General features: G+C 45.5%; 1 protein-coding gene and 1 long non-coding RNA gene across 10 annotated transcripts in view; one reads left to right on the top strand and one right to left on the bottom strand.

Annotated features, from left to right (window-relative positions):
* Positions 1-13,931, top strand: part of Farp1 (FERM, ARH/RhoGEF and pleckstrin domain protein 1) — a 254,241-nt gene that overhangs the window by 188,802 nt on the left and 51,508 nt on the right. For 6 of the 8 annotated variants that reach the window (XM_074043098.1, XM_074043099.1, XM_020183315.2 and 3 more), the window contains 7 exons: positions 1,115-1,229; positions 2,046-2,193; positions 4,881-4,976; positions 6,347-6,510; positions 7,329-7,397; positions 10,073-10,148; positions 11,168-11,423. In XM_074043098.1, coding sequence (XP_073899199.1) covers positions 1,115-1,229; positions 2,046-2,193; positions 4,881-4,976; positions 6,347-6,510; positions 7,329-7,397; positions 10,073-10,148; positions 11,168-11,423 — 924 coding nt within the window. Of the gene's footprint in view, positions 1-1,114; positions 1,230-2,045; positions 2,194-4,880; positions 4,977-6,346; positions 6,511-7,328; positions 7,398-10,072; positions 10,149-11,167; positions 12,108-13,931 lie in introns of all 8 variants that reach the window. The other 2 variants (XM_074043101.1, XM_074043103.1) reach the window with 2 other exon arrangements.
* The window catches only part of LOC141411432 (uncharacterized), a 39,091-nt gene continuing 28,402 nt past the window's right edge, over positions 3,243-13,931 (bottom strand). For both annotated transcript variants that reach the window (XR_012436163.1, XR_012436162.1), the window contains exon 4: positions 3,243-3,915. This is a non-coding gene — a long non-coding RNA (uncharacterized lncRNA). The remainder of the gene's footprint in view (positions 3,916-13,931) is intronic.

The following is a 13,931-nucleotide window of genomic DNA, read 5'->3' as shown; positions in this document are numbered from 1 at the left end:
TTTCACCCAAACAGCTGGACTCTGGTGATCAGGCTCCTTTTTACTAAGCTTGTTCCACAGACCTTAGGATACAAAGAAAAAGGCATGCCACCCCAGGGGCTCACAATTGAGATGAACTTGGCTTGAGCTAGTGTTCGTAAGCTAAAAGCACAATTATTATTTTAAAGCTCTGTGTTGTAAATTTCCACACCACAGCAGTTTTGAGGAAGATATTGAGGTTACGTGAGAAAACGCATCCTATTTCTTGTGGATGAAAAATTTATGACTGCAATCTGACCTAGTATTTCTGACAACAGGAATACTATTAAAAGAGTTTAACAAACTCCTTTACTTTTTTTTTATACCAGTAGATGGTATTCTTCAGTCCTGTTTGCAATGCTCTTTTCTCCCTGTGATCAAGGATTTGAGTTTTTCACCAGTAATTGTCATATGTAAGAGTTTCAAAAGTTGATTTCGTAAAGTCCTAACACTCCAGGGTCTGTCTAAAAGTCATGCTGAGACTCCGTTATGTGTTGAGTCATCACTGAGAAGGGAAGTGACCCCAGGTGGGTGGGGAGGAAGAGAAGGAGGAAGAACTTCTCATGTTCTGCAGCACAGTAAGATAACTGCAGTTGGTGACAACTAATTGCATATTTCAGAATTGCTATCAGAGAGGAGTTTGATGTGCCCCACACAGAGAAATGGTAAATGGTGGTCTGCCAGCTACCCTGATCTGATCATTACACATTGTATACTTGTATCAAAATGCCATACTGTGCCATAAATATGTGTAATTCCCATGTGTCAACTCAAATATGTGTATTCAAAACAAAATGATGAAAATAGAGGGGAAAAAAGAGGAAAAAAAACCCAAGAGGATATATGGCTAAAGCTGGATACATCAGAAGTTTTCTTTGCAACTGTTAGTGATGAGCAGTAGACATCATCTTGTATATTGCTGCAGTTGTGAAATATATCCTGGATCCCCAGTGAGGGTCAGAGCCTTCTGATGGTCCCCACCAGCTGGGCTCACCTGATGTTCTCTGCAAGCTTCTGTCTTGCTAGTTGGGGAATTGAACAAATGATGAAGAATTCACTCTACATGGCCTACTTTTATTTCTCTGTTTCTTTTCAGCTGAGATTGGGGATTTTGATGAAGCCTTGGACCGGGAGCACTTAGCAAAGAATAAGTACATACCTCAGCAAGATGCTCTAGAAGACAAAATTGTGGAATTTCACCATAACCACATGTAAGTCTCACGCACAGCTTCACGGTTCCTTTGAACTGTTGCTCTCTGCCTCCCAGCATGTACAGAGGTATGGGCACACGCATGTGTACATGCATACATGTGTGTATGCTGTTGTGAAGAAATACACAAAGCTGGAGGGAGAAGTATTCAGGGCTCACTGGGATGTTGGCATGATCCCAGACACTCAGAAATGCAGGTTCCCCACTTACAGGAAGTCTCCAGATTCTGGCTTGCCTTCCTGTGAGACCAGATGAGCCTAGAATTTATGGGTGCCCCAGGCTTTGGGATAAAGGGAGATTGAAGACCTCAGGATCTTCTAACTATCATCTTAGCAGACACTGGGAAAGGCACATGGTAACTGAACATAAAGTAAGAATATTGTAAAACTCTAGAACCTTCATGCCATCTCCATTTTTGGCTTTTGCTTTGACAAGCAGAACATTTTCAAAGGATGCTGGTGACCGTAGGAGAGTTGCCTTGAACTTTACTTATAATTTCTCTTATTGAAAGTGACTAAAAACTTGCTAACACTGTGGTATTTTGCTTTTATGTGACCTGGAGGAAACTGAGATTCTAAAAGACTGGCCAAGTGAGAGACAGACTTTGGGGTTTTGTGTTACCCAAGCAATGGCACTTTTGTCCTGGCGTGGAGGCTTTGAGTGCAGCAAGTGGGAGTCTGGGTGCCATCCGATCGGACTGCCCTACTGCCTGCCATGAAGGGCCTTTTATTTTCCAAGAGAAGCTGCTTAATCTGGAATTAATCGACACAGGGAATTCAAATCTCCTGGCTTTTCTCTTCCCTTTTTGCTTTGTCAGTGGACAAACACCAGCAGAGTCCGATTTCCAGCTCCTGGAGGTGGCCCGGCGGCTGGAGATGTACGGGATTCGGTTACACCCCGCCAAGGACAGGGAAGGCACCAAGATCAATCTGGCCGTCGCCAACACGGGAATTCTAGTATTTCAGGTGAGAGCATTGAGAACACAGTGCCCTTTCCTTGGTGCGGGTGGGCAAAGAGTGGGCCCTGTCACCCTGAGTCATGTGGGCGGGCCAGCCCGAGCCCTCTGGTCACTATTTTCAAGTGAACAACGAAAAGTAATCTCACCTGAGACTTCTGTTTTCCGGGTCCTCAACTTCCAGATTCTTTTGCATTCACCCTTGCCCTGGTTGGGGAATCTATGTTAGTTTGTTTGGGTTTGTTGACTTTTTAGGGGCCATAAGACCTGTGTCTCTTAGAGGATCTGGACTTAAAAGAGGGTAAACTGGAATGAAATTTGGACCCCAGAGTCAAACATCTTGTCACGGTTTTAACATTTTGCTGTAATGTGATCTTTCTTTTTTTTTTAAATCTAATTTGGATTGAGCCAATTTATGTGGGACTTCAGATATACCGAGCTTTAAAAATGTATACTTTTGAGACAGAGTAGTTTTATAAATTCATAAAAGCTATATCCTTGTACCATAGTAATTTTTCAGCAAGATTTGAATTCTTACCTGTATCTTACCTAAGGGTGTAATGATTTTCACTTTTCAATTGTGTACTGCTTTTTTTTTCTTTTTGGTGGCACCAGGTTTAAACTCAGGGCTTCACGCTTCGTAGGCAGGTGCTCTACCGCTCAAGCCAAGCCTCCAGTCCTTTTTGCTCTGATTATTTTGCAGATTGGGGTCTCACTTTTTGTCCAGGCTGGACTGGATTGTGATCCTCTGGTAGCTAGGATTACAGGCACAGGCAACCAGCACCTGTTTAATGTGTGCTTTTTAATCACCTGGCTGCTGGACTATTTTATTCCTCAATGTTTTTTTCTTAATAGCTTCATTTGGTATATGTTACCGACATATACGTGTATTTAAAGATATTGGTTTCTTATGTATGTGTTTCTCACGAAACCATCAATGAAATCAAGGTAATGAACGCCCCTTCTCTGTAACACAAAATAACTGAGGCAGGGTAACATAAAGAAAAGAGGTTTATTTAGCTCACAATTTTAGGGGCTAAAAAAAACCGACCCCATAGCTGTGTCACCTCATGGTGGATGTATCATGGCCGGAGCATAAGCAAGAAGAGGAGATCACATTGCCAGACAGGAGACTAAAGAGCTTCTGTGGTCTCATGGGGACTACATTAATCCCTTCCAGGGTGTGCACACACATGCAGTGACCTAAAGACCTCCCACTAGGCCCCACCTCTTAAAAGTCCCAGCACCTCCTAATATCACCACAACTAGATATCAAGCCTCCATCACAAGATCCTTTAGGAAATACACTTAAGCCATATCCAAACCATAATAACCCCCAAAATGTTCTCAAAATGCATTTCTCTTAAACACAAGCAGGTAACTTGGGCCTTCGTTTCAATGGCTATATAGAAAATATCTGCCTTTTTTTTTTTTTTTTAATGAAACTGGTCAAATTTCCCCCAGTTTTAAAGTTACAAATATGTTTGTGACCTAAAACTCTTGTGAGCCTGCAGGCTTTGCTTATGTCCCCCTGTCATATTGCCCAGAGTCACAGCAAAGCTCTGCTCGAGCATCAGGTGTTTATGACACATGGTGAGTATTGCAGCGCATCCCACGAAGAGCTGGTGTTGGGTCTCACATCAGGACAAAGAGTGGCGTTCTGAGAGCAGGACAGTATCTGAGGGAGTGACTGCGCCTAACAGTTCTTTATCTGCAAATAATCCATGAGTATCTGATGAGAAAAACAATAAAAGCCACATGTAATTCAGTTATTGCCATTAAATTTCAAAATCACAACCCTTAAACACTGCTGCAAAGCATAAAGAAGGAGAAAGCTCTTACGATTGAATTAATTTGCTTTGTCTGTGTTTGTTGCAAATTAAATATTGAGAAGTGTGGAATGATTTAATCACGTGAAAGGTGCTTTCTTGGAATTAATCTTGTTGTGGGTGCCTGTTTGCTTCATTCCCACCATTGTGAATGACTGGGCCTGGTGTTCAAGAGGAATCTTGATTCCTGTGAAGTCCGGGCAGGTGGGAGTCTGCCACTGCCTCTTGTTTCTGTCCAAAGACACCTAGGACGTGGGAGTCCCAGACTGACCTAGAAGTCATGCGTCAGGCCTGGCCTCCTTCCTTAGTCCTGCTGGTGCTGTGGGAGCTTGGTGGGCACAGGCTCCAGAGGAATAGGGACCAGTATGTTGATCGTTCATGTCGTGTAAATAATAATAGCTACTTGGCTAAGGCACACACCAGGAATCTCTCCTGGCCACTTTAATTGTGTCATTTGGGGCAAATGAAAATATATCCATGTTGCAGTTTCTGTGTCTGTAAAATGAAGATAATAAGCTGCCTCTTTGGTTTTATAGGGAGGGTTTGATAAGGTGTCTAACGCCCTTAGGACAGGACCTGGCACTCATAACTGATGGCTGCTAACTTTTAAGGTGGTTGTCATGGTTTTATTTTTATTAATCTTTCCTCTTATCATTACCTTAGCTAGCACCTTCTCTCCCTGGAGCCAGATTTAGTTTGAATGCCAAATCAGATATTAGTGAGAGATAATGACCGCAGACAGCCACACACCCTGAGAACCTTCCAACAGAAGGCGTCTTCCTGAGTGATCGGTGTCAGCCTGGCCTCCGGCCTCCCTTGTGGCTCATTCTGCACGTCCTGGCTCACTGACCACTGTCTTGCTTCTTAGGGTTTCACCAAGATCAATGCCTTCAACTGGGCCAAGGTGCGGAAATTGAGCTTCAAGAGGAAGCGTTTTCTCATCAAGCTCCGACCCGACGCCAATGTAAGTGGCATGGGGATGGCAGAGGGCCAGCTGAGCCGTGATGGGGGTGGACAGTGCCAGGGGTGAGGTCTACACTGATCAGCTGCAACCCAGGCTGCGGAATCCACTGCCGCCATGGCTGGTACCCAGAGAGAGGGTGTGAAGAAGATGCCTAGATGTGTACCTGGGCAGAGGGCCATCTCTGCACAAATACAGTCTCTGGACAAGCCACCCGAGCTGTGCTGGGGCTGTGTGTTCGGCCCCTGATCCCACCTCGAGATCCATTCAGCATTCTGCTGTATTCCTGCCCACCCAGATGCAGACCCCAATTCTCCTGTTGTTCTCCACAGCTCCAATGGACTTCATTCCCACAAGCTCCGGGTCCTCCCCCCTTCCTACAGAACCCCCCCCAGTGTTGTCACCCATGCTGGAACAGGGTCAGGAAGGGGAACAACACCTTCTTCATCTGCCAGAAATGGCCACACAAGAGATGGGTGATACATCCCTGGTTTCGGTCCCCACCCTGGACCTAGAGTCCTTTTTCCCATGGAAAAAAGGGTGCCCACTTGCAGTGTAGGCTTAAGAGTTTAGCCACAGTGCGGATGAAGTAGGCTTCCATGGTCTTACTGGGAAGCAGACACCTGGTTCTTGGTGGGAAAATGCCACTTGGGTTCCAGAAAGCTGAGTTACACAGGCAGAAATGCAGCATGCGTTGTCTGTAAGTTGCGTCTGCTCAAACTATGAGATCCCCCAAAATAGTTGGAAAGTTAAGGACTGTGGTGACCTCTGTTTATGTAATATGGTTGCTGAAACTGGCGATGTTCAGTGTGGGAGTAGAAAATTACCATATTCTCTTTCCAGAATCAAAGGACACAAAATTTTCAGCTGAGAGTAATACTTTTGCTCTAACAAAATGGTTTCATTTCCAACATAGTTCCTGGGGTCACCCGCAGGCTTGAGCCATTTGCTTTTATGTAGAGAACAGACTTGAGGCAAAAGTCAATGCTGACAGGAACCATGAGGAAGAAAACAGAAGAAATGTGTTTCAGTTATTTTAAGGAGGCAAAAAGGGAATTTTAGTATTTAGATTATTTTTAAGGAAATATAAGCCAAGTCAACACAAAGTGTTTATAAATTCTGTCAAAGAAATACTATCACTTCTGTTCTTTTTCATTCATTTGTCAGGAAGTCTGTGGGAAGGAAGAGGGTTAAAAGTGACCAACCTCGTTGTTAGAAACAACAGTGTTTTATTGTCATTGTGTTAATGGTCTTGCTGTAGTAAAACTCATTGTTGAAATTTTATTGGACAAGCTCAAGTTCTCTTTCTTTTCTCTTTGACAGAATGTCTGTGGCCAATGGAAAAAAATGAAAATTGTGTCTTCTCTTTTTAGAGCTCATACCAGGATACCTTGGAGTTCCTGATGGCCAGTCGCGATTTCTGCAAGTCCTTCTGGAAAATCTGTGTGGAGCACCATGCTTTTTTTAGACTTTTTGAAGAGCCCAAACCAAAGCCAAAACCTGTTCTCTTTAGCCGAGGGTCTTCGTTTAGGTTCAGGTAACAAATGTGAACATTTTTCCTGAGACTTCTTTTCCTCAGACCTATCACAGCTGCTGTGGTGTGTGGCTAGGACACCACATTCATTTCCTGCAGAGTTGTGCCTGTGGCGACACTGTCATGGTCATCCCACCAGCTTTGTATATCACCCTCCTGGGCTGTTTGAACCTTGCACAAGCACTTGGCAATCCACCCAGCTATGGTCATTTCCTAACATGGGCCTCTAGATGGATGGATTTTTTTTGGTGGGGGTTTGTTTTGTGGTGCAAGGGATCAAACCCAAGGCCTTGCACATGCTAGGCAGGCCTCTACCGTCCACCTGTATCCCCAGCCCACTAGTCTCTAAGTTAGAAAGGGGTTTCTGTCTCTGGGGGAGCAAAAGTGTCTTAGTTACTATTTTGTGTTGCTGCACAGAATAACACATAGACTTAGTCATCATTGGTTCACATTTCCACCGCATTTTTCAACAAATATCTGAATGGCTGCCATGTGCCCAATAGTAGGCACTGGGAGTCTTAACAGTGAACCAAATTGCCCCACCTTTGTGAACGGTCCAGACTCTTGGGATGGACCTAACCAAACACATTATTGTTAAGTGGATTTAGTTAAATCCAATGTTTCATCATTAGGGAAATATTGAGAGACTGAATGGACACAAAAGCACAGGTTTTCTTAGGACTGACTTTATTCCTGGTTAGCTGAGAAAACCTGCATGCCTCCCAGGTGTGGAAGGAAGGGGCGTAGAGGTAACAGGTGCTATATTTAAGTGAGCATGCCTTGGTGTCTTTTTCCCTTTCCTCTCGTGGTCTTCATTTTAGTGGTCGGACTCAGAAGCAGGTTCTCGACTTCGTCAAAGAAGGAGGACACAAGAAAGTGCAGTTTGAGAGGTGAGGCACTTTTACCTCCCTTTTCTTCAGGTGAGAGCTCATGGCTGCTAAGTATTTCTCTGCCCAGGCTGGGACTAGTGTGTACAGAACTCCAGCTTCAGGTCCAGAGTTCAAGAGGAACATTTTAGGAGCCTGAGCACTTCCTAAAGAGTTGGGTGAGATAAGAAGAATGGACTGATGGGTGGAGAAGGAGTGGGAGAACTATCCAAGCACAAAGATTACAGCCGTGTGGAGACCTGTTCCTCAGCAGCCTGTGAAAGGATTTCTATAAACTTTTTAATTAAATAAGGTTCCAATGAGAAGAGACAGAATTTATTGCTATCTCCATTGTTGTCAACAAACACTTGTAGCTCCTAGTCTGTGCCGGCCGTGACTCTGAGCACTTGGTTGTTTTAACTCACAGTCCTCACACCAGCTATGAGGTCAGTTTTCTTTGATTTTCTTTAAACATGAAGACTCTGAGGCTCTGAGAGGTCAAGTCAGAGGACTTCTAGCTGGCAAGTGGCCCCTGGACAGTGGGCTCCAGACCTTGGTGCCTGTGTCACTGCCCAAGGGAGCCACAGAGCCCAAAGGAAACTAAGATGAAGGGTGGAGGAATGAAGAGGTGGCCCTCACATTGCTTAGTGCAAGTGGTTATTTTTTTAACTTTTCTTTTTTCATTTTAATACATTTAAAACTTACTGTAATGCACAGAGAAGACAACAAACACCCATATTCTTACAAGTTAGAATTAACAACTGCAGCCGAGTGTGGTGGTGCACACCTGTAATCCCAGTGCTTGGGAGGCTGGGGCGAGAGGACCATGAGTTGGAAGCCAGCCTGGGCTACATAGTAAGACCTTGTCTCAAAAAACCCAACAACAACAACAAAAAGATGAACAAATAAAAATTGTTAATGTCCCTGATCTGGAAATCTGAGCTCCAAAAGTGCTCAAAAGGCTGGAACTTTTGGAATGCCGACATGGTACCACAAATGGAAAATTCCACACTTGACATCATATGATGGGTTGTGGCACAAAATTATTGCTAGTGTTATTTTACAACTAAAAATCGCCTTTAGGCAACATGAAACATAAATGAGCTTCATGGAGCACCCTAAGATCATTCATTATGTATCTGCAATTTTCTAACCCCCCCATCCATTCTGAAGCACTTCCTGCCCCATGTATTTCAGATCAGTGATATGCCATTCAGTCCCATCCCCCAAAGGCCACTGTCACATTTACGCCCCTTCTTGTGTATATATTCACACATCCAAAGAGAACATGGGGAGTCATTCTGCATGTGTGTTATCTGTGATGGGCTGTCATACTTTACAGGAAGTCTGTGTCTTACCTTCTGTTTTTTTGTGGTATTGGGGTTTGAACTTAGGGCCTTCACCTTGAGCCACTCCACCAGCCCAATTTTTGTGTAGAGTTCTTAGAGATAGGGTCTCATGAACTGTTTGCCCAGGCTGGCTTCGAACTTTGATCCTTGTGATCTCTGCCTCCCGAGTAGCTAGGATTACAGGAGTGAGCCACCAGTGCCCGCTGTATCTTACTTTTTTAACCCCACTCTTCTTTTGAGATTTAAGTGTCCCACACTTAAATACTGTAGTACTTAGACGTTTTATTAATCCTATTTTCTGTTGATAAACAAACATATTGGGTGTGACCATCCCTGAACATGTCCCTTGAAATGTAAGGTTCTAGACTTTGCTTTTTTTTTTTTTTTGGCACTACTGGAGATTGAAGTCAGGACCTCTTGCTTGTTAGACAAGTGCTCTACCACTTGAGCCACACGCACAGCCCTTTTGCTCTTTTAGTTTGTTTTTCAGATGGGGTCTTGCACTAAATTTGCCTGGGCTGGCCTCCAACTGTGATCCCTCCCTCTCCCAACTAGTTGGGACCACTGGACTGTCCCACCACACCTCCAAGTTCTTGCATGCATTTCTAGAGCTAACAAACCCCGAATTATGTGGGACAGCTAGCAACTGGTACTGGGAGGGACACAGAAGAGGTAGCCCAGCTCTCCCAAGCAGGTGCTCCAGGGCTTTTCTGTGTTATTTGGAAGTGTAAAGAAAAGGTGAATGTACACTGGAGTGAAATCTCTCTGTATTTATCCCATTTTGTGAGTTTGAGCACCTGAGAAGTTTCTTCTGCCTGTTCAGAGAGGACTTGGGGTGGGAGGTGGGGGATGACAGGGAGACAGGCAGACCAAGGAAGGGAAAGGATAAGGAGAAGTCCGGTGGCCTTGACGTCACTTCTTTCCACCGCTGCATTTATAACTATAGTTCCTTACAGGACAGCCCTTTTCCCTGAACCTCACACTCACGTGAGCGAGCTGACTAGTAATAATTGCCTCAATTATAAAACCGATCTAAAAATATTTACCCAAATACCTGAATTGATTTCATATTTTGGACCACAGCTTGTATTTCAGAGTTCTGAGTCCAGCAGTTCCCCAGTCTTTGGCCTTTCCTGTGACAAGAAGGTGCAGTTTGATGACAGGAGACTTTGCTGAACTTCAGGACGTACATAACTCCTGCAGGTGTTAGAAAAGGATGGCTGTGTGTCGCTTTCCAAGTCACATTTATAAAAGTGGCTTGGGATGCCTTTGATGCTCCAAACTGAAGGCCCTTTGTTCCGCTGAAACCAAAATTCTCCTAACTTCAGCTCTCTGTGTGGTTTCTCCCAGAAAACACAGCAAGATTCATTCCATCAGGAGCCTTGCTACACAGTCCACAGCACTGAACTCAGAAGTGCCAAAACAGGTCAGTGTGGTCATAGACGGTCATAACTCTGATCTAACTTTCTCCACTGGCAGGCTTTCCAGTCCTGCGTCCTTCACCTTGGGGTCTGTCACTGCCATGGTCGTGTGCTGGCTTTGATGACACAGAGGCTTTGTGCTCTGTGCACCCAGCCTGGGGGTGGCAGGCCCTGGAGCGTGGCCTGTTTTCAGTCCGTGATCCAAGTCCCTGAGCAGTTTGCCCTGTTGGCCTGAACTTAGCTTAGGGATGGAAGCGACCATGGGAGCCAGGGGAGCCGAGCTGTCTGTCAGCTAAGTGGGTCCACTGTGGGAAGACATGGGACCTGCCTCCACAGCTGCTGGCCTGGCTCCCACCTGGTGCCACCTCTGAAGTTTTCACTGGCACAGAGCTGGGCAGCAAGTTCCCAGGGGTTGTGTCACAGGGTAGTGACCACACTGGCAGCAAAGACATTGTCACTGTCGCTCTGAGGGTGACTAGAGCTCACCGTCCCTGGAGTTGGTTTCTTGGTACATGTTCAGGGTTTCCTCTTAGAGTAAGGACTCTTTTTGAGGAAGAACATGAAGGTAGTTGCATTGTACAAATTCAAAAAGAGCCCTTAGGCTGTCAGGCTGCCCTAAGAAGTAGAAGCAGAGAAGTTATCATTTGAAGACTACTTCTAGTGGCCTGTAATGGGTTTTCCTTCTGTCCCTTTCCATCCTTGCTTGGGCTAGAAGGGCTGTCCCACACAAACTTAGGGAACCCAATTAAAAATGGAGGGCCCTAGAAAGCAGAGATAGTGCCTAACTTCATCAGCTTACCCACCCTGAAGGAATATTCTGGATCAGGAAAAATGCTCTTCCATGGGTGCCGCTTCTATGAGTGCCTCATTCCAGCCCTGGGGAGGCCAGGATAGCCTCAGTCTGCTGGGCCTTTGAGCTGCTAGAAGCTCAGGAACTTGATATTAAATGGCACTCTGACTTCTGGACTTCTGTTCAGCTCTGGGGTGACAATCTTCCTCACCCCTTTCCTGACCCTCCCTCCAGTCTCCACAGAGTGTCAGCCTTACACTTGGAGAAGTTGCTGGGTCCCCCGGTGGCCAGAGCTACCAGCAAGGAAAGGAACCGAAAGCATCCACCGAAGAGTCGGGACCACACCAAAGTCCTGCTCTGCCCAAGAGCCCTCCAGGGAGCAAGTTGGCAGATGGAGCCACCACGGTGCCACCAGAGGAAGAGGAAGAGGAGGAGGGTGGCAAGGATCACATCCAGCCAAGTAAACCTCAGCCCTCGCAGCCAAGCACAGGTCCAGCATCCCGGGCTGCTGGAGGCAGCAGTACTTCCATTCCTTTCATTGACTGCAGTGATGTAGATAGTGAATATGACCTTCTCAGAGAACAAGTGTCCCAGTCACGGTCCCAAACAAATGACAATTATGAGGGTGATTTGACCAGTGGTGTTTATCTGCTCTCCAGGGATGAGAGGGCAGCAGAAGCTAGGCACAGAGCTTCCCCTCCCTCTGCAAAGTCCTCCCGGCCTTCTTCCAGAGAATTCCTTGATGATGACTCAGCAGATATTACTTTTGATATGAGTAGCAGCCCTGGACTCCCAAGGCATAGCTCCCTGATAGATGAAATATTCAGGGCCTCAGCTGGTCACAGTCCCCTAGCCACTCCAGTGGCCCCCAGCAGTAGAAGTCCAAGTCCAAATATGAGCTGGGACAGGACTGGATCCCAGGGCTATGTTTCTGAAAATGGACCTGACCTTAGAGAAAGGAGTATGGGAGAAGACACTCTCCCTGCTCAGGCTCCTCCCTGTGAAATCTCTTCCCCCATTTTGCAGAGGCCATACTTGAAGAATCTCCCTAGTAGATATAATAAGTCGGAGACAGATCCACTCATCCTCAGCCAGGTAGCCTCCACCCTAGAGCTCACAGACAGACTTGAGGACTATGAAAAGGGAGGACCGACCAACATGGCTGCTTCTGAAGGTAGGGTGCTGGCCAATGGCACACCTCTTGTGGGTCCCACCTCAAAGATCCCTCTCGTGCAGTCAGCGTGCACCAGTAGCATGGTGGGCCAACTGGCACCCCTGCAAATGGCCGAGGGCTCCACCAGCAGTGGGACCGAATCTGGTGATTCGGACTCTGCTCTGGTGAGCCCTTCAAGCCAGCCCCTAGCATTCACTCCCTCAGCAGGGCTGAGCTCCCCTTCCGTGCAAAGAAGTCAGAAAGTCTTGGGTGACCTGCATCTGAGTAAGGAGGCTGAGTGAGGAGGCTGGAAGCCAGCAGTCAGCTGTTGGCTCCCTGGGATCAGGAGTCCAGGGTTGCAACAGAGATCTCTGTTCTAGTCACTTGTTCATTTGTAGTCAACATTTGCTAGAGGAAATTGTGAACAGGTACATGTCTGATAGAGCATGTCTGACTTCTAAAACCTTTAAAGAAAACAAAACACACAAGTGGCTTGTCTTCCCTGAAAAGATGGACAAAACAGCCAGCAAGTCCTAAGACAAGTTACCAGGAGCTTGTTTATTTTACTGGTTGAAGGTTGGAAAGAGATAATTTATGAGGAATATGGGAATATGTATAGTGCGTTCTATGGCAGTTCTGTGTATGTTCAATTATGTGTGTTCCTATTGGTTTGAATGTTTGAAGTGTCTTTGAGATCACAGAAGAAGCCTTGACTTTGCCTTTCTCTTCCCTTCTTTAAAAGGAGGGTGCTTTTCTATGCCTCATAAAATGAGGCATTAACAAAATTCAAGGCCAAATGTACGTTGATTGCTAGTTGAGATTGTGTTGGTGAAATTCTACTCAAGAATAATGAATATTTTAATGGGAAGAATTTGGTGTTATTTTGGCTTTCCAGGCTTTGTATGAAGTGCTGTAGAGATTGTTAGATTTCCCTGAATGGTAATTTTCTTGGTTGCTGGTTTGATTTGGTTTTGCATTGGTGGGTCAAATAGTTCTGTTTTAAGAAGTCATCCTTCAGTCTCTCAAATTGGCTTGGTGAAAGAGAAATGCTACTGAATGGTGAAGCAGGGAAAAGTAATTGCTCACTATTGGCACCATTGTCACCAGCAGGGTAGACAACTGCTTGCTAGCTTATCCATCATACATAGCCCAGGGAAGACCACTGTCAGTGTCATTGTCCTTGGTTGATTTTTATGCTCATTCTTGTGAGTGGTGTCCTCTATGGGGACACAGTGACATGTGGATGATTCTCTGAGCTGGGTAGAAGAAAGCATAAGGAGCAAAAGTTGGCTTTTTTTAGACCTTGCCCACCTCTGTCAGTGCCTCAAGGAGCCTGGTTGTAGCTCAAATGGTGTATCAGCTTAGCTGCATGTTGGTATCACTTGAGCATTGTCAAAATTAGGGATGCCTCCTCTGACCTTCGAGATTTTGCTCTGTTGGGCTTGGTTCCAGCATGGGCTCCTCAGACAGCTCTACTGGGTAGCCAGGGTCATTTCTCAAGCTGACCCAGGCACCTCGTTGAGTCTAGGGGAATACCATGAAAAGTAAGGAAAGTGTCACAGAACAAGTGCTTTTGTTTTTTTCTTAATGCCTGTTATTTGTACTTTTCAGTCTTTGGTACTTTTTTAAAAAATAACTTATACAATAAAATGTTTAGATCTGAAGTAACTATAAAATTACTGAAAAGAGTTCTAACAATGATACATCCCTAATGGGCTGCCATGCCGGTGGCCTTACAAGACTCAGCCTGTGACTTCCTCACAGAGGTGTAGCTGGGTACATTTAGGGAGCCAGGCAGAATCTGGCAGCAGGCCGTAGTAATATGTACTGACTCACCTGTGGTTC

The sequence above is a fragment of the Castor canadensis genome, chromosome 10, assembly GCF_047511655.1.
Source record: "Castor canadensis chromosome 10, mCasCan1.hap1v2, whole genome shotgun sequence".
NCBI classification, from domain to species: domain Eukaryota; kingdom Metazoa; phylum Chordata; class Mammalia; order Rodentia; family Castoridae; genus Castor; species Castor canadensis.
Note: the sequence above shows the minus strand (reverse complement) of the source record. Positions and strands in the feature narration are given on the sequence as shown.